Below are 27,685 nucleotides of genomic sequence, written 5' to 3'. Positions count from 1 at the left end.
GAAAAATGTGAGACCTGGGTATGACATAGATGGTATAGAGTAAGTGGTGGATACTGTCCTGATTTCAGCTGGGGCAGAGTTAACTTACTTTCTACTAGCTGATGTGGTGCTGTGTTTTGGGTTTGATATGAGAGGAATGTTGATGGCCCATTGATGCTTTAGTTGTTGCTAAGTAGTGCTTACATGGTCAAGGACTTTTCGGCTTCCCACGCTCTGCTGGGTGCACAAGAAGCTGGGAGGGAGCATAGCCAGGACAGCTAACCCAGCTGGCCAACGGGGTATTCCATACCCTATGATGTCACGCTCAGTATATAAACTAGGAAGCGTGGTCCAGGAAGGGGGATTTGCAGCTCAGGGCTGGACTGGGCATTGGTCGGCGGGTAGTGAGCAGCTGCATTGTGCATCACCTGCTTTGTATATTCTATTATTGTTCTTATTATTGTTATTATTACTATTGTTATTATTATTATTATTACTACTATTGTTCTACTTTGGTTTTTTTTTTTTCAATTATTAAACCGTTTTTATTTCAACTCACGAGTTTTCCCACTTTTGCCCTCCTAGTTCTCTCCCCCATGCGATCACAGGTGGGGGGTGAGCAAGCGGCTGTGTGGTGTTTAGTTGCTGGCTATGGTTAAACCACGACATAAGTACATGATTATTTAAATACTATCTTACCATTTAGGTAACCCTTGACCCTAGAAACCCAACATCAATTACATGTTACACACATGTAATTAGTTAGCATGCCTCAAAGTTTAAGCTGTAAATCATGTCAGATACTAACACGGTAGACATTTTGGATATGAATATAAAGACAATCCTATGTATATTTAAATTGTTTTGTATTGTATTTTCTATTTTCCTTGCACACTAGCTGGCCATGTGTACAGCTAGTGGTTTTTTGGTTTGTTTGTTTAAAGTCAGAAATGCCAGTTCAACACAGAAAAGCTTTTCTCAGGAAGGTTTCTAAGGTCCAAAAACTTTCAATCAAGGCAAGACAGAGCTTAATCTGAGTGTCTCTCATTTCATACAAATGCCCTAACCACTGTGCTGTCTGCTGTTTTGGGAAGCTGACGGGGTCTCTTGTGAAAGAGTATGAATTTCTTCCTAGTACCGGACAAAATAACCCACAGAAAGAAAAAATACTTCACAAGAATCACAACCTGTTTTCCCACGTCATTCTGTTCTAGAGTCAAAGCTACTAAGAAATTCCCATCTCCACACTGAACTTCCTCCTGCTCCACCTTACATTAATTAAGTTTCTGTGCATTTGGTTTCTTGTAAACTTAAAAATAGGGAAAGGCATGAAATCTATTTAGTTACCCAAGTTCTCTGATTAGACAGAAGGCATTCTGAGTCATTGTACGTCCAGGCAATGCAGTTGTAAGAACATATGCAACATGTAAGCTTTGCCTAAGCAGTACTACCACAAGAATGAGGCGCTAACTCCTGGCAACAACTGCTTTTTGAAATAAAAAGCACCAACATAACATATACGTGCTACTTATAGTTTGTTAAATAGGCATTTTTTCCTCTATATATCCTACTAATAGCTAATATGTGTTTGATTATGTCGTTTTCCATTTTCCTTTACACCAACTCTAAGTCTTTAAATACAAGACAACTGCCATCTTCAGGAAAAAAGCACATTTGACAACCTCCCTCCTGAACCAGCATTCCACATATAGAAACATGTTGCTAGGCAAAACTGCAAACGCAATGCCTCAATGCTTTCTATAGGAAACCAACGTAACTTCAGTGTTGCATCTCTTTTCAAAAACAAAGCTTCTATGACACTGAAAGCAGAGCAAATGAAATACTAAAAATCAGTGATTATACTACAAACACCTTTCCAAAGGAATCATGTGCTGCACCTCAGCAGAAAAGCATATCCAGAAATATACCTAATAATTTTAAAAGCAGTTCTGTTAAACGTAAATACAGACTTCATAGTTGAGACGCAATTAGAACGTAACAGAGCACGAGGTTGGATTTTCCCAACTGTCAGCATCTTTTCTGCCCCCCTCCCTGTCACACCCAAGGAAGAGTTAGTGTTTTCAATTTTATGTGCTTTTAAATAATATATTTTCTGCAAAGAAACCATATTCACCTAAGAACCTGTGGAATGTTTATCCCGGGAACACTTAGATCATGAAAACATAGCATTAAAAAATGGGCACTTTGCAACAATGCTGAAAATGATTACGTTAGTTGGGTGTGAAGAGGCAGGTCTCAAATATTACTTTTGAAATGCTAATGAAATGCGAAAACATGTAATGCATACAGTTTCTATTATGGAATAATGTGATTTACAGTTGTACAAACTAAGTGCACTTCCTTCTGTTTATAGAAACAGTATTTCTCAAAAACAGTAAAAAAATGAACATTTTAAGTTAAAATGTTATGTATGATTTTTAAATGCTTTTAAAAGGAATTTTTAAAAGAAGATGGCATCAGTTTATTGTCTCATTCATAGTTTCTACCTATTTTTCTGAGTTATTCTTGGTGTACTAACATCTTAAGTTAATTACACCAAGTTAAAAACTTGGTGTTTAAAGTGTCAGCTGTTATAATGAATGTGACAATAAACTGATACCATCTTCTTTTAAAAATCGCTTTTAAAAGCATTTAAAAATCGTATTTTCCAATAGAAAGCAGAAAACTCACAGCCTTTCATTTGAGTGTTTTAGCCACAGCACATTATTTTGTCTGAAGCTTGCTGCCCTCGTGAAAGTGTTCCCCATACCTGTATGGAACAAAATTCTGTCCAGGTAGATTTTCTCACACCTGGTTTCCACTCTGCCTCCTGCATTTTCATTTCCAAGGCTGACAGTCTCACTGCTGGTAACTTGAACGTGACACATGGCTTACATATGTCTGAAAATGCCTTATGAAGAGAACATTTACTTTTGCCCACCAGTGAAAATTGTCCTTAGTGGTCTGAGCAGGATGATCACCTCATGCTGGGAAACAGTGTAGTAGTGTATTTGCTGGCTTAATACTGACCTGAAACATTTAGAATCACCTACAAAGTTAATCCTACACATGGATGTTATTCCCCCCACTTCCTCCTCCCCCATCAATACCATCCGACTGGGAGGAAGATGGCCGAGAGTTCCTCGAACGAGGCTGGCCATTCAGCCCAAGTGGTGTTCCCAACCGATGGCTCATTTGGGATGCTGCATCATCTGATTCCCATCGCTCCAACTCCTCTCGCACAAGTCGCTCCATTTGTTCCCTGTGGATTTCATTGTCACGACCCAGTCTTTCATCCTAAACAGATCAAAAGATACAAACTGGAAGCACAGCTTCCAAACTCTAGTCTAAGCAAAACCCTATACAAACTTGCTGGGAAATTCTTATATCACTCAAGTATTTCCATAAGCTAGTGGAGAAACACAGCTAGTGCAGTAAATTGTTTTCTTTCCAGTGATGTAACACCCAGGTTGCCACCTTCACTTATGAAAGCACAATTTGTATTACAGTTTCTAATATTTAAATCCACCTCCAGAAATGTAAAATATACTGAGGAGAGCACACCCACAAGGAAGCCCCATCTCAAGAATCAAGCAGAATTATTGGCTGGAACAACAGTAACAGCCAGGAACACTGTATCTGTGACAGGGCAGCTAGAAGTCTGACCTACATAATCCACCAAGACAGTCCATCTCGCCCACCCCTTAACAGCCCTATTCAGGCTGTTCTTGCCCCATCAGGAAGCCAACAGGTTTTAGCATCCACGGAAATAACACGTTTGCCCCACTGGCCACTTTCAAAGGGCCCTCAAAAAGGGAAGGTGGGAGGGGAGGCAATAGAAGCTAGATAACCCTGCTTCCACCTGCCACACACAATCCCAGAAGCAACATAGGAGAAGAGCAGGCTGTACAGGCCTGCTGGGCTAGATCCCCCAGACTCTAACAGATTAGTCCATAAAAGCTTTGTATTAATCCCAACAGACACCAAGGGGTGAACAAGCTGCTTCAGCAACTACCGAACACCACTGCTGTCCAGTTCAGGGGTTTAAATGGTGCTCTGTTGCCTCAGTGTGACACAGGCCTGCCTGTAAGATGGGTTGTCATATCTGAAACTTGCATCATGTCCCTAACATTTCATGTTTTAAACTTCATGTTTTCCTAACACAAAACTGAAATCACTTGGCCACTGCCAAAGCACCCACCTCGTCTTTTACACCACTCCCTCAACCCTCCCAAGCCAAGCAGTAGGAAGAAGTGCTAACAGTAAGCAAGCCATGCAGGTTGTGACCAGACAGGAGAGAGTGGATTTCTTACCTCTGTCACTCCATCTAACAGTCTTCCCAACACATCTCTCCTTTTTAGTTTGGCTCTCTCCATTGCTTCGAGCTTCACAATAACCGCATCAATCTTGGAGACAATACTGCCAATAGAATGCTCCATGCGATCGACCCGCCTCATGAGTCTGAGGGCAACAAGCATGAGCTTCAGTGGCTCTGACATTTCTGCGTCAGTATCATTCTAGTATGTCAACACACAGAGCAGATAAGGATGACACAGCATTTTAATTCAAGCACGCATCTGACTTTCCACAAATGAGTCCTACTGTCCAGGAAGGGACAAGGTACACAAAAGCAAGAAGATAACACAGGGGTAAAGCAGATGGGAAAAAATTACATATTCCACTCTGTTTTCCCTGCTTTTAGGGCAATCTCGTCAAAATTTGTTGGTCCTAGTTACTCAAATTCTTTATTCAGCTAGTGTTGTTATAATTAATGAATATGGAGATCTACCATTTTAGGCAAAATACACACTCACAAATTAACTTAATCTTATTAAAAACAACAGCTGAAGTTCTCACTGAACCTAAAACAACCTCAAGGTTTTACTACTAAAGAAGTCAGAAAAGTCTTCATTATTGTAGCATGACCATTTTTTCTGTCTTTTCAATGACTAGGTTTTAAGGACAGGGTTATTTTTGTTGTGGTTTTTTTGTTTGTTTGTTTTGATTTGGTTTTGGTTTTCTAACTGATTCCCATGAGCCTCTCTAAAGTAATTCCAGTTCAGATATTACTTGAAAGCTACTAAAAGGAGTGACTTAAGCACCTTAAAAACATAACATTTACTGTTATGATTAATTTGATTAATATTCAGAGTTATAGGAGAGACTACTATATAAGTGAAAGAAGAAAACCCACAAGGAAAAAAAAATACCAAACACCACACAGATTCGCCCGCCTCAGAAGCATAAACTTACACTTGGAACTCTTCATAGGAAACCCCACTAGAGCTGCTGCCCCTCCTCCTGGAGCTGTGTCCACTGTCTTCATCCTCATCCTCCTCAGAGTCGTCCACGCTCCGGGGGAAGCTGCGGCTGCTCAGAGGACGTGGCAGAGAGCTCCTATCCAGGTCCAGATCCTCCTTTGTGAAAACACAAGCCACAGGCAGAGAAGATGTAAAGCCTTTCACCTGTACACAGGGGATGGAGGTGTCAAGCTCAAAGACCTCCTGCCCTCCATCAGCTCCCCCTTGCCTTTTTACAGTTCTGCTCAGACAGCCAGGGATGAGAGCAAATGTGAAGGGAAACAAGAGGATTCTTCTGGGGCAACAAACCAGCACGGGGAGAAGACGAGCAGACAGTGCTGGTGGCATACCACTCCTAACGCTGAGCTCACCCTCTCTTTCTCCAGGTCATCTCTCATCTGCTGATGTTCATGCTCTGTCAATTCCTGGTCCCCATCCTGGTCATATTTGGTAAATATTGCTTCAATCTCTGCATCCGTGTGCCCCTTCCTGAAAAGGCAGTAAAAACAGTTCCCTTACTTCCCATTTTTCAGATGCTGAATGAACTTCAAGTATTAGCAAAACATCTCACTCCAGACAGACTTTCATCCCCAAGCCAAAGACATGACTGATCCCAGTGCTGCCTATAAATTCACAACACTGATAGCAAAAAGCTCAGCCCTCTCCTTTCATTAGTTAATAGCACAAATCTCCCCTAGACTGCACCCTGCTCCTTCACAACCATCCCTTTTATACCTCCTTAATTTGTTCCCTTTCCTTGGACTCCTGCCTGTTCACAAACTCCCGCAGTGGCTCTGATAGAAACATTACCGTTTCCTCAAAGGCCTTAGATGTCTGCTTCCTCAGACCCTTTCTCCCCAACAACACAGCAACTCAAGGAGGCTGGGCCCCAGAACACCTGCAGCAACACCAGCCATTGTGCAGCCTCCAGGGGTCAGAGGTCAGCAGACTTCCTTAGCTAAGACTTCCCTTCCACCTCAAACTGACCATTCTTTTCCCACTCCTCTTCTCTCTTCTTCTGCAGTGCCATGCCACAGTTTGAATTTTCCTTTATGCAATGCCTGCAGACTCATATGCAAAGATTGTTTACCTGTACACATCTGTTTGTTTACACAAACCTCCCACCAGATACAGGAAAAGCACATTCTTTATTACCCACTGACCAAAAGAAAAGTACGCTGCTGTGTTTCCTTTATTCACATTAGCGTACTGTTAGAAAAGAAATTCGCATCAAAGACTTAACATCCCATGTCTCTGGGGATACTACTCAAGGTAAGAAGTAACAAACTTCCTTACCCTTTTAGATCTTGCCGGAGTTCATCAAAATTTAGTTTTCCCCCACCTTGTCTCAGACTTTCCGAAATGTCATCAACAGTAGTTTTCTTCAATTTAAGTTTGATCATGGCTTTGTTGTAACCCTAAAAGAAAAAGTGAAATTTCATGTTTTACTTGTCATGAAATGTTAACACTTGATTTCTAATAACAAAAATCAGCTAGTGTACACCATCCTTCAGTGTGTTCCAAAAGCGCTGCAAGAATCTGTCTTTTCCTCCAGTTTATCCATCTTTTATTTCAGCGTTTAAATGAGCAATTTATAAATACCTTCACAGTTAGAGGTAAGGCTTTCATCATTCAATTTGCACTGCAGGGCAGTAGGAATGGAGTATTTTGTCCCAGTAAGACACCTTTGGCAGTAACTGACAGTTAAGTGACAGTTTTAAATAATGCTGACAAAACAGGTACAACTTTCTGCGGTCATTTTGCTTATCTCTCATTCTTCAGTTGTAGGAATGACTTTTAAAAAAAGTCCTCATCCCAACAAAGTAGCACTTTTCATTTTTCTCTGCTCTGTTTTAATAACCAGTTTCCAAGTTTTAAACTCTGAGTTACTGGTCACGCTGAGTATACGTTTAGACATTTTTGACCACGGTACCACATCCATGCCAGAGCGCATGCACGTGCACATGTTTTTCCCAAACTGGGATTCAGGTCAAGCTCTTAACTTTGTATTCAACAACCTTACTGGCAGCTGCCCCTAGGAGCTGCCAACACATTATCCAAATAGCAGTTTAGCTTCATCAGTTCAGTATTTCTGTATGTACCTAGACAGACAAATCCTGTGTCATATTCAGTAGGCTGATCATTCAACGCAAAGTCTCAGATGACTAAAATACCTTGTGACAGAAAGTTTTCATTCATTTAATTTACACTTAGCTGTAAATTCATTTATTTTAACTAAGAGATGTGTATTTTCATCAGCTGCTGCCAGCTTGACTTTGTACGGTTTATATAGCATTTTATGGAGTAAGTTCAGATGTGAGGAATGAGACGTCAAATAAACAAAATGTTACTTTTACCTTTCTAATAAGGTCAGACAGTTCCATTTCTGCCTTCTGTTGTGCCATATCTGATTTGACTTCGGAGTATGTATCATTGATAATGGCCAAAAACATGTTCTGTTCATGAGAAAAATAAAAAAGCCCACTTAAAAATTTCAACAAGTCTGAGCCCTACTACTCCTATGACCTTCATGTGCAGACCTATACATGAGTTTTTTTAAAAAGGGCCAGGAGAAAATGGTACGCTGTTTAAAAAGCACTAACATCAAGAGCTTGAGATATTGAAGTATGATGCACTGCAGTATAACAACTTTTAATCAAGACTACTGGTTATTAACATACTGGAGAATTACATTTCAGAGAGGGTTCATGCCTACACACAGCAGTGGCAATATACATATGACATTAAACAGGCATGGTTTAAGTTTGGCGTTCTACCTGCAAGGCCAAACTTATACAGATAACAACTGTGAATTAATCTATGCAACACAGCTAGCAACAAAAGTGCCTGACCAATCAAGTTAACTATTCATCCCGTAATAACCAGCACAAACACGAGGTTCTTATCTAGTTACAGCTCTGCTTGCATTTCAGATTAAAAATAAAAACAAAAGAGCTTAAAATCAGACACTTGGCATGTATGCCACCAACTCTGAAAAGAGTTTGGTCGCTTGTTCAGACAAAAGAGAAAAAATTGGTCTCACTAACCCTGTGCCAAGCATATAATTTTCTTGAACCATGCTGTCATTACTGAAAGGGTCCTGCTGAACACAGAGTAAATATGACTGAATTGCAAGCTGGACATTCAAGTCCAAAAAGAATTACTCAATTTACTGGCACATTGAATGTCCCACTCTCATGCAGAAAGGCAGTGTTAACCTCTATCTCCTCATGGACTTAAAAAAATGCTTTCAAAGAACAATCTTTCAATGCTGTATCTTTATGCATTTTGCCCTACACCAGACTACTGCCTATTTTGCTTTCAGCTGCCCAATGTTAAAAGTTGGTACTTTCTGCCCATCTTCTCTAACTTAGTTTCCAGGTCTCAGACTGGTCTCAAGGAGCTTACAGCAACATTTCACTCCAGCCAAATGACAGGATGTGCAGATATTAATAAGCACACAAACTATAGTGAGTATTTTGGATAACCTGCCATGCCTTCACACTCCAGTGATTTTCTGCTACCCCTTAGAAAAAAATATTTCTTTGCCTTGCTGGACACTAGCCTCTGCTCCTCTGGATTTTGTGAGGTGCTTCAAAGCAAATATGAAACCCGCTTCATGTGCTTCTTTGGCCAGAGCGACTCATCCGTTATTTTCCGACTAGTCCATCTCAAAGAACACCTAAGATTCTCCACTTTCTTACTAACAGCCAAGATGAAGTCTTCTCCCACAAGTGAATGCCATTTCTCCTCATCTCAAAGAATAATAAAAAGCCTCATTAAGTACAAGGGTCATTAAATAACTCTAAAAGTTATGATGATACAGGACTGCTGTACCGTTTTAAGGTTAGTAAATTCCTTCTTTTATGCTTGCCACCTTATCGATCACCAAAAGACACACAGTTTGGGGAATAATCTGAGGATTTCTTGCTCACATAACAGCTTTCGTCTGGTGATATCATCAGAAACAAAATTACTATTATTAATGTTAGTACCAAACTAACTGAAAACTACATCCAGGTAGAAGATACTGGGGTTCTTCACTTGTATCAACATTTAAAAAAAAGAATTTACTTGGTCTCCTAGGCTTCTAAGAGAGAGATCTCCTCCCCTCTTCCTCGGCTTTTTGTTATAAAAATTATTAGTAAAACTGTAATATGGATTCAATACTAGTATTAACAGAGAGTATACAAAAAATGAGTACTCACAATATACTCACTGTTTGAATTTGTCACATAATCATGTCTACGTACTACCTCTCAGATAAGCTGAGTTGCTTATAAGACAGTCAAAAAGTATACAGGTAATTTGCACTGGGAAGGTGAGAAAGACAGAGCCCAACTCTGCCCTGGAGAAGGAAAAAAGGATAGAAAAGAGGCCTTTGCAGGCAAACCTGCGTATCTGAAAGCTGCTGCACTGCTGATGAATTAGGCTCTTCTAGCAGACAAGCTGTGTTTTGCATGCATGAACTAGGCTGTTGTAAACACAGCCAGCCATGCATTACAGCACTTTATAAACTAAGAGCCTGTATGGAACATTACAGTTACTTTTCACCAAAAGATACGGGCTTGCTGTGTATGCCAACCAGGCACTATTCCGACTTTAAAAATAAAAAATTCTTTATAATAAAAAAAAGATATAAATTAAAAAAACACAATGTGGAGCACTACATGGGAATGACAACAAACACACAATGCGAATCTATTTTAAATGAAGAAAAAAATGAAAGTGTGTAGTGACTGGCCATGTAACAGTCAGGCCCCTACATGGACTGCACACTCACCATTATCAAAAAAAGCCCCAAGTAGCAGTAGGAATCAAAGAACAAGAGATGCAAAAATGGCCACCTACCCACCCCGCATAAACAAAGGCGTACATACCAAAAGAATGAAGAACATAAAGAACACAAATGTAGTGAAATAGATTGGTCCCAAAATTCGATTAGCTTCTTCAACCTCTGTGAAGTTGAAGTCTCCCAAAATGATGCGGAACTGAGTAAATCTTAAAAAACAAAACATATCCAGGAGTTGAAAAAAAAACACTTTTGGAGCTGTGCAAGAATTCTCAATCTTTTCTCTATTTTACCCTAGCAGTCTGACTGAAAGGCAGCAGAGGTCTGCACTACTGTAATACTTCATCAGGCACTGCAATAGTCAATTCTTCAAGCCCATCTCTAGGCAACACCAAACTCACAGTCAGATGCCACACACACAGAACAAAACTAGGGTGGTCACTTCTGGCTTTCAGTCCCAACCGATAATGGGGGCAACAGGTAGCAGAGCAAACCAATGATTACTGTTGTGAAGCTTTACGACCCGCTCCCGTCCCTCTCCTATCCCTTCTGCCTCTCGCATACATACAACCCCAACCCTCTTCCTGTAAAGCTGTCTGTACAGTGCCAAGGCTGGAAGAGGCTTGGCACTGTACAGCACCACAAGCATATTTCAAGTTCCTCTGCTTCTCTACAAGAAACTTTTTGCAACACTGTCCCAATGTAAGGGGGCAGCGGAAAATCAATAACTGAACAACCTGGTAATTACATCCGTTAGAATCAGGTTATGTTGTACCAAATCAATAAAAGAAAAAACGATTAACAACCCTATATTAAGTCCTATCTCTCTCCTGGATTCCAGCAGATACTTACAAATTTACTAGTTCGCTGTCTAAGATGGGACTCCGTTTGTGAGTCAACCAACTACACATACTATCAGGAACACAGCATTATTATGTATACAACATTTCAGTAAGTATTACAAACATAAGTAAGCATATAACCATTCAACTGCTGAAGACAGAGTTATTGCTTTGTCTAGGAATGTGACCAACTGTTACAAAAACTATATCACTTCCACCAACCAAAACCTGCCATTTTTAGCTCACTGATCTAACTATAGTATATTTTTAATCTCACAAAGACAGTTTTGGAACTAAAAATGTTATAAAAAAATGCATTTGCTACTGAGCTACATCAACAGCGATAAGTCTGCAGCTTATCTGTTTAGATGGACATCATAGGATTTGTTTGGTCTCTTATGAGGCAACCAAATCCATTTACCAATATACTGAGAAATTATTTGCATTTTTTATTCTTGTACTTACATGCAATCCTGGAAAGTGCTGAAGTCATCAATTTGAGTGCCAAAGACAAGATAGGCCAACTGAGCATATGCTAAGAAAATAATAAAAAACATAATGGCAAAGCCAATGACATCTTTGACACAGCGAGACATGGTGGTGGATAACTGACTCATTGTTCTGTTGAAGTTAACAAATTTGAAAAGCTGTTAAAAAAAAAAAAAACAACACCTGTAAAGACAAGGAAGACAACAATTTTTTAACACAATCGACCTCCAGCCTATTACACATGAGATGTCTTACTGAATTTGACTGGAGACAAAGTCAGTTAATTTACATTTAGAAACACATCACTTCCTAAAAACACTGAGGCTTGAAATGTGAAGAAAATTCTGTGAGAACACCAACTTCTTGTTTGGGTGTGGGGTTTTGTTTGTTTGTTTGTTTTTTCACTCATCTATTTGGCACCCTGGCTTCAGAGCAGTGTTACCAAAATTCCATTTTGGTAAAAGCCCATTCATTTATCTTTACCTTCAATGAAGATGTTAGCTAAGAAGTAGTAAAATGTGAGAAAAGAAGCTCTCACAGCTGACTGCTCTTGGTTGGACTAGAGACTTCCCGAGGTCTCCTCCAACCTGCATTATTCTGTTACTCTGCAGTTTACCATTATTTCTTATAATGAGCCACTTTATTTCTTAAACCATCATGCAAAAATTAGATGCAACTTTGTCTTATAAAACAGTAAGAGATTAGCTAACTTGCTTGATAAACCTAAGTATCAGTTTGGAGTATCAGAGTGGAAATTCACTTATCATTGGTCTTGCATCCTCCCCTGTTAGAAGTTTATTCACTAAATGTTCCTCTGCAACTTTATACATACAGAGGACAGGAAAATGGGTATGGACATGAAAAGAAGTATCACTAGAAAGGAGGCAGTAAAACAGAGAAATTGAGTTTAACTAAAGTAATGTATCTAGTTTTCAAATAAATTGGACTAGCTTTACCAACCTTTGTAACGATTCAGAAGTTTTGAATAGATAAAATGGGCACAGTTAAACCACGCTAGGAAAAAGCAAGACCCAGTAAGAATTACTGACTTATCAATTCAGGAATAATAAAAATATTTCTTTACATGTCTGCTGTGATGAAGCACTAGCACTAACTACATCTTCTAGACTTAAACAAGGGCTGACTAAACCCGTGGCAAATTACAACCTTGCTTTTAATCTGCAAGAAGCTACCCCTGTGCTCTGACTTTCTCGCATGATCAATTTTAGGAGAAACACGACTAAACCTCAAATAATGTATCACGCAAAACTCAGAATACTGCTTACATTCTAATGTTAGAATAAGGATGTGTGTCTTGGAGTTACCTTAATCCAGACAAAAAACACAGTGACTGCAGCAATGTTGTTGAATTGCATTTGCCAGTATGCCAAAGGTTCAAAATTGGGGAACGAGTTCTGATCTTCCAGCAGCTTCTTCAAGAGCATATCAACAGTTGATGTCCTATAGATGCTAATTCCTATAGCTATCACAGAGAGCTGAGTACAAAAGAAACATACAAACATACGAAAGGTGATTAGGGTTTTAAAACAACTTGTTTTAGCCACATACGTCAGATAGTTAAGATATGAGGAACTTCATGTTATTTATAGCACCACCATAATGTGCGCTTTAAGTAAAAGCAAATATATTGTTTTCAAGGTGTCCTGACTAAAAGCTAAAGTTTCAAACAGGAAAGTAACAGCTAGGGATTGCACAGAGCCTAGGAAAAAAAAAAATATCACTGATAAAAGCTTCTCGCAGCCCTTCAGGGTCAACCCCACTGGTCACTGACCACATTAGTGCTTAGGGCCAGGCAGTTGCGGGGGCTGGAGGGGGCCAGGTTTCACCACCTTTCACTCAGGAGCAATTTAACAGCCCAATCGCTGCTATTTGAGATAGGATCCAAACTAGAGTTTCTGGACATTATAAGGAAATGCGTTTCACGACAAAACCATTAATAGTCCTAGACTACAGACAAATAGCCCGGGAATAAGAAGATTTAGAAATCTTTTCCTTGCCACAGTTGAAGAACAAAATGACGGTGAAGCGCAGAAAAATGAAGCTGTCACAGAGAAGGAAATATAGGGAAAGAAAGATGACAACTCAAAAAGACAAAGGTAAAAAAGAGTAAAGAGCAGAAAGACAGCAGTACCAAAAAAGGTACTAGAGTTTCTCCGGAGTACGGACTGACCAGTATTGCCCAGAACAAGCAACAGCAGAGAAGCTGTAGTTTACCATACAGCTTTTTATTAGAGACACTTCACTGTGTATACAGAGTCATAAAGTACATAATCCTAAATTTAAACGATGTCCCTCAGACAAGGTATAAATATAGAATTTGACCCTTTGTGCGAACTGAATTTTACACTCACACTTGAATACACTTCACTGACTATAACAGCAATAACTGTACGCCCCCCCGCCATTAAGTATAACAAACGGCATTCAATACATGTAAACATCCTCAGATATGGTCCTTCATTTACAAAGCACTGTGATGCAAGTATGATTTATCTAGATTACAGATACTAACTTCGAGACTTAAACCTTTGATTCGTCCAAGCCTGAAGATACAAAACAAGTGTGGGACTGGAATTGTTTCAGCACTGCTGGCTTTGTATACTTTTGGTAAATACAGCTTGATGTAAGTCCAGAGAGAATTATATTATGTAGCTTTAAAGCTCACATTTTCTGCTACACCAAAATTACTGATGTGCAACACTGTCCACTTAACGAAGAAAGCAGCCCTGACAGCTGCTAGCACTCTACAATTTTCAGACACTTCTTCAAACTTGGTATTAGTTGGTGAGTATTTTAATACCACATTAAATCTCTTTGTGGTTCTTTGCAAACATATTCAAATCCCAGTCCCATTCCTCCAAATGCAAATCGCTACTTTTAAAGCAGACGATTTTCTCACTTGAAAGCTACTGCAATAGTCTGTATCAGATATGTAGAAGAGAAATGAGGGCAAGTTTGTTACCTCCCATAATGGCTGTGCCTTTATACACAAAAACTGTGAAAAAGCATACTGGACAAATACTCTAAACTTCTCACCAGGACGTGAAGGTTGAAACCACCGAAGACAGAACAAGCAAGTTTGCAAGACACACCAACATTACAACACAGACTAAAATTGTCTTATTCAGACTGAATAGTCCAATAGTCTGTAAGTATCCTTCCTAATGATGTCCCTATTCCTTAAACCCACAATAGGAATACTGAGTCATTGACATCTCCCACAAAGTGCATTTCAGAAAGCAATTTTAGCCTTATAAAGATTACTTACCACAATGATAAGGATATCAAGGCAATTCCAGAGACTTCTGAAGTAGTGCAGTCTATGAATGTGAATTTCTAAGATCTCTTCCACCATATAATAAAGAACAAAAAGACAAAATGCCATTTCACAGGCTGCCAGAAAAAAATCGAAAGTGGAGATATAGTGAATCAGCCTCACTGGCTGAAACTGCCAAGATGTAACAAGGCCTCCAGTCGCTGGAAACTCCACTAACAACCTGCATTTAAAAAAAGGCAAAGAAAAAAAAATTTCATTTACACAGTGTTAACAAAAAGCACTACTAGAAGACACATGGTTTTGTTTTTTTATATATATTTATATTTTTATATATATATAAAAAATTATTTAAATAATGGAAACAGGCAAAAGCCCACATATGATTCAGAGAAGACACTACACAGAACAGAAGGTGTAAACCTGACCACACTCAATTTTGACTAAAACCCAAAGCATTTCAGGAACAGTGAGAAAACAGACACAGAAAGACCTGTCTTCATCTGTTTCATGCTGTCTAAACTAAAGACTGATGTTGTATATCCACGTATTTACTTTAACAAGCCAACTCACTAGAGAAGTCACTTGCAAACTACACCCAAGCCGTTGCAGGAAAGTCAGGAAAGTCAGAAGCACCTCCAGATGGTGAGCGCAGCCGCCATGTGGAGTCCTACTTCTTTGACAGGGAGGCATGCCACTTCAGTTATCTGCCTCCTTTATATAAAACATACGCTTACCCATGTCCTCAAAACAAAGTAATCACAAGAAAACCCCAAGTCTACAACCTATACTGTGCAGTTTGAACACTGTCATGGTTCTGTTCATACCTGACAACGCAGAATAGGTTGATGTTTGCATTGTATACGGAGAAATCAATGAAAGCTGCTCTGGTCCCTCTGTCCAGCCACAGGTTCTGCTTAAGGCTAGCAATCTGCACAGCTGTCACTTCTCTGGTCCTTGAGAGGTCTTGGTAATAACCAGCCCCACTGTATGTGGCAATCAAGCCCCAGTGGCTGCTCCCATTCAAATCCTTCTCATTGGTGTATGTCCAACTAGTTCAGAAGTAAGTGAAACAGAGCACGTTAGTCTTTCCACTTTCAACTTACAATTAACAAAACAGACATCAACAAAACCTGACCAAAAAAAAGGTATCAGTTACTTAAAGCTGCTTTCATTTAAGAGGTACTTGTAGAAAGTTTTGATGCTTGTACCCTGGAGAAAGAGCTTACAAAGTTCCTTTGACTAATACAACAAAATTAAGATAGAAAGGTGAGTCACAAGTATATTAATTGGGAAAAGGGAACACATCAATCCTCTCACACAGAACTTCTATCCTCAGGGAAAGAAAGAAAATTGGCATTTACATAGTTATGTTCCACCTCCAAAACCTTTTACAGTTAACTCACACATCATCCTCCAAGAGAGGCAGTGCTATTCCCATTTTTCGCCAGGGAAGACAACTCGGTGAAACCCACTGCAGTAATACAATCTGGAATTACAGAACAGGTGCTCATGAGTTGCACTGCTGCACTCAGACCACAGCGTGTCTCCCATGCATAATAGCTACCAATGGCACAATGACAGCACCTAAACTCATGTGGATGAAGACCACAGTCCTCTCCAAGTCTGGCAAGGTTTCTCCATGAGCAGAACTGGCAGCTGCTCTGGATTTAACAGGCTTTACAGACAGAACATACAGCAAATGCAGAGTTGCCTCTGCCAAGAGACTTATTGTGTAATTCAGCATAACCCAGGTCAGGGAAAAAAAAAAGAAAAAAGGTGTCTACAGGAATACTACGTACGCTGTTCCATTTCGAAGTCCAAAAGGAGCAGTATCTTCATTAGCTACAGAATAGACATCATAGCAGTCTTTGATTTCATCCTTTAAATCTTCAGGTATTGAGCACGAACCATTTCTTACTTTCAGCTGCCGAATGCGAGGCACCCCTAGGAGCAGGTTCTCATAATAAATGAAGCTTTTGTTTTCTGCCATGGTTTTGTTGTTGTACCACATCTCCCAGTAAAGACCATCCAGCAACGGGCCTTCTGTGAACTGGGGAGGAAGACAGAATTTTAGTTTGTGTGTTGCCAGCACTGTTTTTATAGATATTCGTTCCGTGGATGTGTTAGAATTGCAGTTGATAATTTTTCTGACATAAGGTCTTACTGTTACCTGTCCTTCAAAGACATTCCGCAACCTTGCCCTACCCTGCCCCACTAGAATTACCTAGGTTCTAAACTTTCACATATTAAAGGCCTACTTTGTTCCATAGCTTTGACATTGTGCACAGAGGTCTTCATGCACAACCCCCACCCCATTAGAAAAAAGATCCTGCAGATTAAATTTACAGGCCATGACAGGACAAGCAAATCACAGCAACAGAGAGATAAAAAATTGGTTTTGGATTACCTTCCAGAAGTCATCCATTGTGGACAAAGTTTTGAAATCAGTTTTCTCCATTTTCGATACAGGTGTTTCCAGGAAGAGCTGCGACATAATCCTTGTGTAATAGTACATACTGGAACTCACTGTCCCGTAAGTCACTGCAAAAGATTTGGTAAGGAGTGAGAGGTAAAGGCGTGGGGGAAATAGAAGAGAAAAAAAGAAAAAAAAAAAAAGAAGGAAAAAAAGAGTACTTTGCTTGTTTTGTTTTGAATACATCAGTTTGTATTTGTATAGATTTTCCACTGAAAAGTTTAAGCTTCAGAACAAAACAAAATCTACACCAAGCAGCATTTGTCTGTCAACTGTGATTAAAATACAAAAAGCAGTGAACAGACTGATCAATCAGTTTAAAATACTCAGTCCTCCTTCCCACACCTCATTCTATTATTAATGCTTCTACAAAAGCTAACTTCAAGAAAATAGCACGATTTAGCAGCCTGAAGGGAGGCAGCTACTGCCTTTTTAGGTGACTTGTGCTATCCAAGGCATCCATAGAGAGCTTGCATAGATGGCACAAGACCTCAGGAGAACTATGCCCTGCTTAAGCAGATAATGATGGTCAACCAGGATATCACAGGGCACTGCGAATTACACTAGCTGCCTATGGCTAGACAATGAAACTCCACCCGAGATGTGCCATGCTTCTAAGAGAATCTCCCCACAGAGAAAAAATGATTGTGTGTTACTACTTTTCCTCACACTGGGCCAAGCATTTGGCTGAGGACCACAGAGCATAAATTATAAAATGACATACAAAGCCAAGATAGCTTGAGAGAACAGTCTTTGGCACTGATACTGTTACTGCCTATAAATACTTAAAACCATTTTATGGCTAAAACTCAGAGAAGCCTGAAAGATTAAGTCTACACTGAACAATCTCCATCAGTTTTGACAATTTTATAAAAATATTTTATCATAGGGAAGAAAATGTGTTTTCTTTAGCAACTGGAGAACAAGTACTATTTTTAATAGACTTTTGCTGTGGCACATGGAATGTATCACATGACTGTCCAATACCTGGATTCTCTCTAAATACGTACTCTCAAAAATACAAAAGTACAAGAAATGCCCATAGCATTTAGCCTGCACTGGAAAGCGCTCTCCCAGGGCATGCCAAGCCACAGATGAGTCTCTCCCATAGTTATTGCTTACATGTAAAATTAAAAAGGATAGTACTTGAAAAAATACTAGTGAGTTAGCAATATCTGTAGATATTTAACACACTACACTTCTCCTTTTTTCTCTTACCAAAAATCTTTTTCTATAGCAAAACAAATTGTCAACAGCCTGCAGTCAAACTTTTCCCACTGAAACCAATTTCAGTTTAATTCCAGTCCCTCACTGCTACACCTGGTACAGCATACCAGCCACAAGCAGTCTCACACTACTTTGTCCATAAACCCGCACCAAGCATTCCTAAAGGTCTCAGAAAGGAGAAAACGCATGATATTTAGTATATAACCATGCTTGCAGCACAACACCAAACCAGTTGAGTTGATAGTATAAAGTTTGGGGTTTGGGGGTTTTTTAGTAATTCTACTCCAGACAAGCAAGGCAGACTTGCTCTCAGAGCCAGTCCACCAATGCAATTTTGCATTTTCTTTTCACTCCAAGATTCTCTCTCACAAAAAATAAAAACATCACCTTGTCCTATTACAACTGATCATAAACAACAACTTAAGTGTCACTGACATTTCAGGCATTTAGAACAGAACTGCCCTAAAAACTGGTGGCTTGAAACATATCGGCTTTCCAAACATATATGAACTTAATGCATACAGATTTTGTTGTTATTCTCTCTAGTAACCAAATAAAACATCTATTTCCCAACTCCATAGTAAGTTCTATTTGGCATTGTCTTGCTAATTTTTATGCAAATATATGAACATGCCTTGCTTTGACTTTTAACTTAAAAAACCCTAGAAATCTTGAAATAGAATTGTATAAAGGCTTCATGTTCCCAAGGCCAGAAAAGACGACCACTCTCAGAACCTTTACATTATACCGGCCACAACTGTTCACGATGCTGTGTGAGGCCTGTGATAAACATCCTGTACTATCTGTACTCCAGCATCACTAAGGTTCTTCACCCTGAGAAAAAAACAGCAAACTCAGTTCAAGCTGCTTTCTTACACTCCATTTGGGTCCAGGAATATTGTGTATAAAGTTGGAGATCCATCAAGCTCCTCACTTCTGTATTAAGTCTGTATTTAGTAGAATCTGCTAATATTATCTTCAGTGTTGATTCTAGAGCACCTACCTCAAAGCAGTCACCTACTTAAAAGCCAAATTTAAAAAAAAAAAAAAAAAGTAGGTTGAATGTCACTCTGTTCTGTGTTCTATAGTGTTATGGTACTTCATATCATATCATAGACAACAAAACAAATGACACACTTAAATCATGGAAGTCTCCAGCTGTGATCCATATCCACTTGAGTATACATAGGCTGCAGATGCATTTAAAACGTCCAGCATCACGCAAACCCAGATTATCAGATATTTCTAAGTAGCTAACGTGATCTCTGCCTTTCCAGCTACTATCAAGGATTTTTATTCTCAGAATGATCTGTACATAAGCTTGGTGAGAAATTTGAAACTCTGTGATCTAATTTAATTTTTTGTCCTAGATGACTAACACTTCACATTTTACAGTTCTGTTCATTTCACAATGCGTAGCAGAAGCATTACACTGCAATGTGATATTACATTAAAAAAAAACTCCCTAAAAACAAAGAATAAGTATATTATCATCCTGCTTAAAGGTTCAAAACTTGTTAAGGCACGGAAAGTTGCAGTATTTTCAATCTCAAGCAACAATCCAAGCGCAGAAACAAAACAAAGATTTAATTCCAAATATTTGCCTACACACCTGCCCATTAATTCTTCTCCCACATCACTGAAACAACCTTCATTCTGGAATCACAGATAGCAAGCAGATAGTACAGAACTGGATGCATTAATGCTGAACGGTACTTACGGACACACAAGACCACAAGGAAAATCATGTACGTAACCAACTCCCGTAAAATACTTTTCAGATATCGCTCTCTGCTGGTGTTGCTTTCTTCCATGAGTCTTGTCCCCCACAGACCTTAAAAGTAAAACATATATAATGATATACACAGATGTCTGATACTAGATACACAAGTGACATAATAAGTTAAGTGGTTTTGAAAACTTAACCTATGTCATGTCTGCTGCAGGTTCTTCTATGGTTTTTAAACTGATCTAAGTTCAAGCAAGAACAACTTCTTTGGGTTGCCCTTCCATAGGCTGAATGGGGCCCAAGGCAGTATTAGCTATTCACAAGATACCGTAATAATTTAGTAACAGCTCAGCAGAACTCTAACAGAATCTGCTGAAGATTTGCCAGAAGTGCTGTCACTTAAAACCACGTGGTATGAAAATAGATACCAGTATACAAAGACACGCACAGACAGCCATCCTTCAAGAAATGCAGTGCAGTGTGGGTTTGTTTTTTTTTTTAATATGAAAAGCATTGTTAGATGACTGAAAATGCACATTCAGTATCGACTCTTTATTAGCAGTCTTAAAGAACTTTCTACCTGAAAGGAGGATACGTCAGTCAAACATATTTTTAAAGAAAACAAATCGTAACCTTCCTCTCCCAAACAGGCAAGGCATATCCAACAGAGACAGCAGCAGGGATCTTGGTGAGTATTTCTACATGTTTTCTTTCCCTGCACAACAAACAGTTATCATGGAAACATTAGTAGTGGCCTAAATGAGCAACTGCTGTCTAGCTGTCAAACTGGGCAACTGCATTAGCTGAACTATTTCCGCCTATTACTAGCTTCATACTATACTTGCCATTCTCAAGACGACAGTGTAAGAGAACTTATTGAACTTCAGAGATCCCTTCCAAAAGGGTAACAGAAAACCAAAAGGATCTTTTAAATGGAGTCACTAGAAGAAACAACCATCTGAGAACAGAAAGCAGTTAGTAACCACCGTACTTACTTCCTGTGCCTAATACAGAACAGAAAAAAAGCTGGGAAGAGCTGCTGATGCTCAGACCAGAACTGCTACCTTCAAGGAACTTCTCTTCATTTAAGCCTAAATAAAGCAAGGCGATCTGACCTTAGTTTATGGTAGGAGAGAAAGCACATAAAAATAAAAATTCACCCTTACAAAAGTGCACCAAACTTCTACCTTTTTCCTTTTCAGGTATTTTAAACGGCCAACCCTTTAAAACATCCTTTACGTTCCCAGTAGATGGAAATGAAGTAACCTCAAACTCCCTAGGAAAAAATCTTGGATCCATCAAACATACCACAGTAATTTGAAGTCAAATGCAACAGCAACAAGGGATAGCCAAAACATGTTATAAAGCTGATAATGAAGCAAGAGTTGAGTTGCTTTGCAACCACTGCTGTAAGACTAAAACAGACAAAGGGCTAATCTGCCTGCTGCAGAACTTCATTTGCTAACAAAGAGATGTGAATAGGGAAGCTCTTCCCTCTACCTGCAAATACAAGGTTTATTCGGGGAAAAAATAATGTGTTAGATGTTTTTAGAAGCCTTTCAGCTACCACATTTTTAAGTTGTGACCTAACCACAAAGTCAACCAGGAAACTTCTCTGCATAGGCACAGAAAGCACTAATAGTCTTACATTAACCTCTGTTCACACTCCTTAATTAGTAACTTATAACCTTCACTAGTGTCAGCTCCCAAAACAAGAGAGCTTTTTCAAAGCTGTTTTTTAAGGCTAAGTCTGAAAATTTACAGATAAAGACTGCAGCTTTACTACACAGAATGCCAAATCCTCACCATTAGGTCATTTTTGAAGACAGAAACACAAACCCAAGAACCTTTACAGAGTCACTAATAATAAAGAACTCAAATTCAGCCTCTAACACAGCACTACGTTGCACTAGCAACCCTCATAATAAAGGCAGGAAAACATTACGGAAGAGAGGAAGAAAAGGCTGGAACAGCCAGTGAGCTAAGCTGGCAAGAGACCCGAGCCCCGGCTGTCAGCACATTACTCACCAATAAGAAATGTGGTGAGCAGAAAGCTTGCAAGCTCAAATTCTGTCATATTAGAATACTGTTAGCAGTCAGCAAGGAACAGAAAGTTACACGTGAAGAAAAAAAACCCAGCACCAGAGATCACACAATGATCTTTGTGTTAAATGAACTCTGGATTTGCCCGTCAGCTAGCTTGAAGCTTTCATTAGTTGCCACGTTTTTGGAAGATACATACATTATTCCCCTTTTTGCCTTATTAGAATATTGGTTTAGATGCATCAAGAATAGTGGCGGTAAGCAGTGCAGGATTTAAGTTGACGTCTATTACAAGCACCAAAAACATTTCGTTTCTAGCCTCAATTAATCATTTTCAGTTCATTCCTTATACGAATTTGCTATTCATCTCCTTTTTCACAGAATCTATGTACTCTTTCACTTATCAGACAAATCTGCAACTAATAATTCTCTCATTCTGTAGCCCAAATGGCTTACCCAAAAAGTATATCAACTTAGAAGAGTTGTCAAAAAATAATGATCAAATGCAAATAAAAAAATAGATGAAATCTCATCCTACAATGAAAAGTCTAGTTTGTTAGGTAACACAGGAAATAAAAATCTTTCTGTTTACACATATATAAAATGTTATATACGTGTAATATATATAATGTATATACCTACATAATCATAAAGCAAAGTTTATAAGGTACAGAACATACCTTATACATAGTATAAGTATATCTGAAGTAATTCAGATTTATATGAAAGTCTTAATTTCTGAAAGTACTCAAGCCAGGTTACATACCACTAACTAATCTGCCTACACAGAAATTCAGATGCAGGGGAAAGAATGGGGCTGGGGGAAGGAGAGGAAAGTGACCCTCAGGCAAAGATGCTTTGTCCCAAAACAACAACAAAACACAGTCTCACAAGCTTTAGTTCACATTCCTTAGGAAGGTACAATCGGAGCCTGCACTAGTTCAACTCAGTAAAAATGTCACGATGCATTCTTCGTGAAGGTACAATTAATCAGTGACTGGAAATGATATTTGATACTTCCATTTAACAATAACTAAGAAAATCTTTCAAGAAATACCCCACATACACTCCTTAGTATTGACGCACATGAGGACACAGCACTGGGTGTGCTTTGAGGGGCAGATTACCTTTCCAGCCTGGCCCTGGAAATGGACTTTGCTCTTACCCATCAAAACTTTTGATGACTTTCTCCTTAACAGAGTTGAATAGTCATCCCCTCCTCTCCCCTCAGCATCTGGGATGTTTGCTGAAGAATCTGCAAAACTAGAGGACTAAAGCTACTTCAGAGACTCACGTTAGGATCTGAAAAGAATCCACAAAAAGAAGAATCTAAAATACAGATAGTCTGAAATAGTTGACTTTCTGTTCACTTAGTAACTCCTGTTACATTCTCCCCGATAGTTGCAATTACCAAAATCCCATTACCTTAAATCTGCTCTGCATTTTTATTTCACAACTGACAGCAAATAAAGTGTAAGCTGTCATTCAATATCCCTCCGTTGATGCGTGGCAACTTGTTTAGCCATGGTAACACTATCACCTTTGATATCCAAAGGATTAATCCCTCTTGTTGAATTCTGGCTAGTGAAATGGAATTTCATTAAATAAATCTATGCAAACTTTCCTCTAATCACCTCGAAATAAAACCGAGTACTGAGTATGCCGTTTTCCAGTCTTCAAAGGCCCTCACAGTTATCCACGAAATGTCAAAAGAACTATTGAGTGCTCTTTCCAGTATTAAAACCTCAGTTATCCTTCAAGTGCCCTATATTAATTTTAGGTTTGATATCAGCCCTTTCGCTGCGTAGCCTGCAGCGATCACATTCTTCAGAGAAGGTTAGTTACCTATGCAGCAGGCAAGTACAGCACCCTGCAGCACCACCCCAGCACGGAAGTCATGCCTCGCCATTTACTGTGCCTATGAATTAATGGCAACATTCTCATGAAAGAGTCAGAAAAGGATCTGTCTACTACAGTAACTTTAGCTACACTTGTCTATAAACACAAAATGTACGCAGGTCAGATATCAACAGAAACCGTGGGTAATAACCACAGGGATAAATCTACTCCAAATATTCCTAGAATATGAAACCAAGTCTTTTCATTTTACAGCTAAAAATAGAATACTACCAGTGTACACTGACTGTCTCGAACAACAAAAGGCAGCTTTGTCCACGGCCATTACTGAAAATATTTTTCTTTTCTCGCACTGCAAGAAGATGTAACTTTGCACCATTCTCCACACAGCGCACTGTTGATTAATAGGCTCACACCCAGTAGTGTAAAGAGAACCCCGCCAGTCAAAAGGATGCATAATGTTACCACATCAAAGGCAGTCCTCATCTTTCAGCCTAAAAGCAGAAATTAAAAGTTCAAGCCACAGACATGCATCAGCTCCCAAACTGGTTATTCTAGCCCAAGATACATTGCTTTTAGGCAGCAGGACATGCAAGGGATCTGTCTATCAGAGCAGGGCCAGAACACCTTCTCTGGCAACATCTGCCCGATGCTGATGCCGCTGAAGGCTCATTCTGCCCAGCACAGCATGCGGCTTCACCAAAAGCCAATTCCTCTTGGTTCTATTGCTTGCTCAGCTGAACAAGGTGAAAATACATATATAGGCTTAAAAACAAAAAAACTGCTAGAAAAAAGCATACTATAAATAAGCAACCTTCCTCCACCAAAAACCAACCCTAAGCTGTAGATGCAGATGAACTATAGATGATTCAACAAAGCATTTTACCAAGCCTTCGTTAGCCTCCCTCATGGTGGGAGGAGACAGGGAGGAAAAAAAAGGTCTAATGGACTTACTTTCCATCTGCAAATACTCTGACCTTACACAAATCACATGTTATTAAGCTCTGCCTTCAGGGTCAAAATGGCTCAGAAACTAGCACCAAAATGAGTCCTAACGTGGATAATCTGTTTTGAGTATTACTGCAGAAACCATGATGGAGATGAAACAGTAGCAACTCATGCCAGGTCATCACGAAGTCACTCTCACACTCACCTCATGTTCAAACACGACTATTTTGCACCACAGTTAAAAGCATATACAGGAGGTTCCTTCTCGGCAACAACTAGTACGAAGGGAGCATCTGAACAGTCTACTTAGATAAGAATTTGTATAAATGGACTTCACTTTCTCCATGTGAAGCAGCTTCTTTCCTAGGCATTTACGTGTATCAGCAACAGACTAAACTAAACACACCATTGAAGACTCCAAACAGAGCACTGACAGTTCATGCACAACACATAATTATCACTGATATTTTTTCCTGGCCATTCTGGTCTCTTGTTACAAAGTGACTTAGTTCATTGAACACTCTCCCAATAAAATCTGCTGAAAAGAAAACATGCTCTATTCCATAATCGCTGCAAGTCTGACTTGCATCCAAGTAAAACACTGCAACGATCAAGAGGGATTCATTTTGGTGCAAGACAGCTGAAGTCACAGAAATCACTATAGCAAATGATTTTTGAATGCACACAAAAATCAAAGTGAAGACATACAGGACATAAAATAGCCTGATTTACAAGTTCCTGCTTAAAATTGAGTTTGTTTTGCCACCTCTGCTGATGCTGTGCCAGCCAGCAACAGTACTATCTATCACTTCAGAATATTCACATTTTAGAATCATAGAATCGTTTAAGTTGGAAAAGACCCTTAAGATTATCAAGTCCAACCGTAAACCTACAGTTGGACTGCAAAGTCCACCACTAGGTTTCTTTTTCTAAAAGAAGAATATTTTCTAATATTCTCTAAATATTAGAAGTATTTCTAATATTTTCTAAATATGGTTTACTTTTATTGCAGCTTTATAACTGTAAAGATTTTGTTGGACGCTTAAACAAATCCTACATTTAAAATCCTCATGACTTGATGCTGACATTTTAAGCTTCTCTGAAAAGGAAGGGGGGTTTCTCACATGTGCTCGCACAACCTTGAATCCAAAGAACTCCCCATCCACCATTTTCTCTGCTGTGTCAAATCAACCCTGTTCAGGGCCAGCTCAGCACAATTAACGCAGTAAGCTTAGAACGACACTCCAAATGCTCATTTGATGTGCTCCTGCTTATGCTTCAAACTACGTCCCTGGTCACCAGCTGTGTGTCAACAGGCAGCTCTCAACAATCGCGGGCAGCTTCAAGGCACTGCACAATATTGCAGAAAAGCAAAAATGAATAAAACACCCTCCCAGCAACCCCAGTCTAAGCACAAATGCTATCCTAACCACCTCTTTTATAGGACAGAGGATGCTGAAAAAGAGATAAAGACAATTATTCTGCTCCAACTCTCCAAAGACCTGGTGTTGGGTCAGAAAAGCCACATGTATCGAAAAACTGCTCAGAATTTCTTACATTGAAAGCAGCCACGACTAAGACCTGGGGGGCAGAGAGCTCTATGCTCCAGAGGAAAGGAAGGAGAGGGGTGTGCGTGCATTGGTCTGTGCTGGGGGGCATAACCAGGTCAGAGATGAGAATATGGATGTGCATGAAGAGGTGGGGACACAGACAGGGGCAAGCACGGATGGACAGACGGGAGATGGGAAAAGAACACGAGTAGATGACAAAGAGGACAGGTAGCAAAGGGGTGGGTGGAAGAAAAGGCAAAAAGGACCACAAACAACTCATAAACGTTCCTCTCGGCGACAGTCTGCAGGAAAAGGCAGCCGAGCTATAGGAACCCAGAGAGACTCGGAGCCCAGCTCCAGCAGGAGGGGCCAAGGCAGGAGGGTGGAGGGGAGGGGGGTGGAGGCTCTCACCTCGCAGTCGCCGCGCCAAGCGCTTGGCCCAGGCCGCTCGGTGGGGTGCGGCGCCGTCGGGCGGCACCTGGTGGCGGCTCGGCACCTCCGCCCCGCCGCACCCCACGGGGAGCCGTCGCTGCCGCCGCCCGACGGCGCCGCCGCCTTGACCCGCCGCGCCGCTGCCCAACGACGACGAAGCGCCAGCCGCGGGGCTGCCCCACTCCACATCCATCTCCAGCACCGGCCCTGCCGCCACCGCCGCCCCCTCCTCCTCGGGCTCGAAGCCCGGGTTGTCCCGGCTCCAGGCCTGCCGCGAGCAGGCGGAGAGCGGCGGCGACGGCGGGCAGGAGCCGGCCCGCGCCGCCTCGCCCAGCCGCTCCAGCTCCAGCTGCTCCCGCCCGCGCTGGCAGCCCCCGCGGCCCGCCATCAGCCCGCCGCCGCCGCCCGGGGCGGGGCGTCGCCGTCTCCGCCCCTTCCCCGCCCTCCGGCGCCGGTCCGGAAACCCCGGGGTACGGAGGGAGATGTAGTTGCCCTGCCTCCCAGCGGGAGCGGCGGCCGGGACCTCCCTCCCTCCCCCTGCCCTCAGAGAGGGGCGCGGCCGTTGGGGCGGCCGTTAGGGCCGCGCGCCCGGCGCGTGCCTCGCCCCCCCCCCCCCGCAAGGCTTGAAGCCCCGAGCCGAGCAGTGAGGCGGGAAGCCCTGGGGCGCGTCTGTGGTAGAGATGTAGGGGCCCGCACCGGGTATTTCAGGCCCGCTCGCCGCTCACC

The 27,685-nt window shown here is 40.6% G+C and overlaps 1 protein-coding gene across 1 annotated transcript; it reads right to left on the bottom strand.

Annotated features, from left to right (window-relative positions):
* Positions 1-1,149: 1,149 nt before the first annotated feature.
* PKD2 (polycystin 2, transient receptor potential cation channel) lies at positions 1,150-27,347 on the bottom strand. Its single transcript, XM_075149934.1, has 15 exons — positions 26,939-27,347; positions 20,121-20,234; positions 17,108-17,241; positions 16,500-16,750; positions 15,525-15,749; positions 14,692-14,920; positions 12,728-12,898; positions 11,379-11,560; positions 10,160-10,280; positions 7,637-7,735; positions 6,576-6,697; positions 5,651-5,768; positions 5,233-5,396; positions 4,293-4,440; positions 1,150-3,276 (listed from the first exon to the last, which is right to left on the bottom strand). The coding sequence occupies exons 1-15, from the start codon at positions 27,345-27,347 to the stop codon at positions 3,043-3,045; spliced, it is 2,721 nt and encodes a 906-aa protein (XP_075006035.1). The 3' UTR covers positions 1,150-3,042.
* Positions 27,348-27,685: the final 338 nt, after the last annotated feature.

The sequence above is a fragment of the Calonectris borealis genome, chromosome 4 (assembly GCF_964195595.1).
Source record: "Calonectris borealis chromosome 4, bCalBor7.hap1.2, whole genome shotgun sequence".
Lineage (NCBI taxonomy): Eukaryota > Metazoa > Chordata > Aves > Procellariiformes > Procellariidae > Calonectris > Calonectris borealis.
This window is presented reverse-complemented; position numbering and strand designations above follow the sequence as displayed.

What these genes read in the sequence shown, in the direction of transcription:
- PKD2 (XM_075149934.1), bottom strand. Translation starts at nt 27,347, where the DNA reads ATGGCGGGCCGCGGGGGCTGCCAGCGCGGGCGGGAGCAGCTGGAGCTG. An exon ending in TGTTTTTTGTCTGGATTAAG is followed by an intron (nt 11,561 to 12,727) that starts GTAACTCCAAGA and finishes TTTTTTTAACAG; the next exon opens with CTTTTCAAATTTGTTAACTT. An exon ending in TTATGTTCTTCATTCTTTTG is followed by an intron (nt 7,736 to 10,159) that starts GTATGTACGCCT and finishes TCTCATGAACAG; the next exon opens with AACATGTTTTTGGCCATTAT.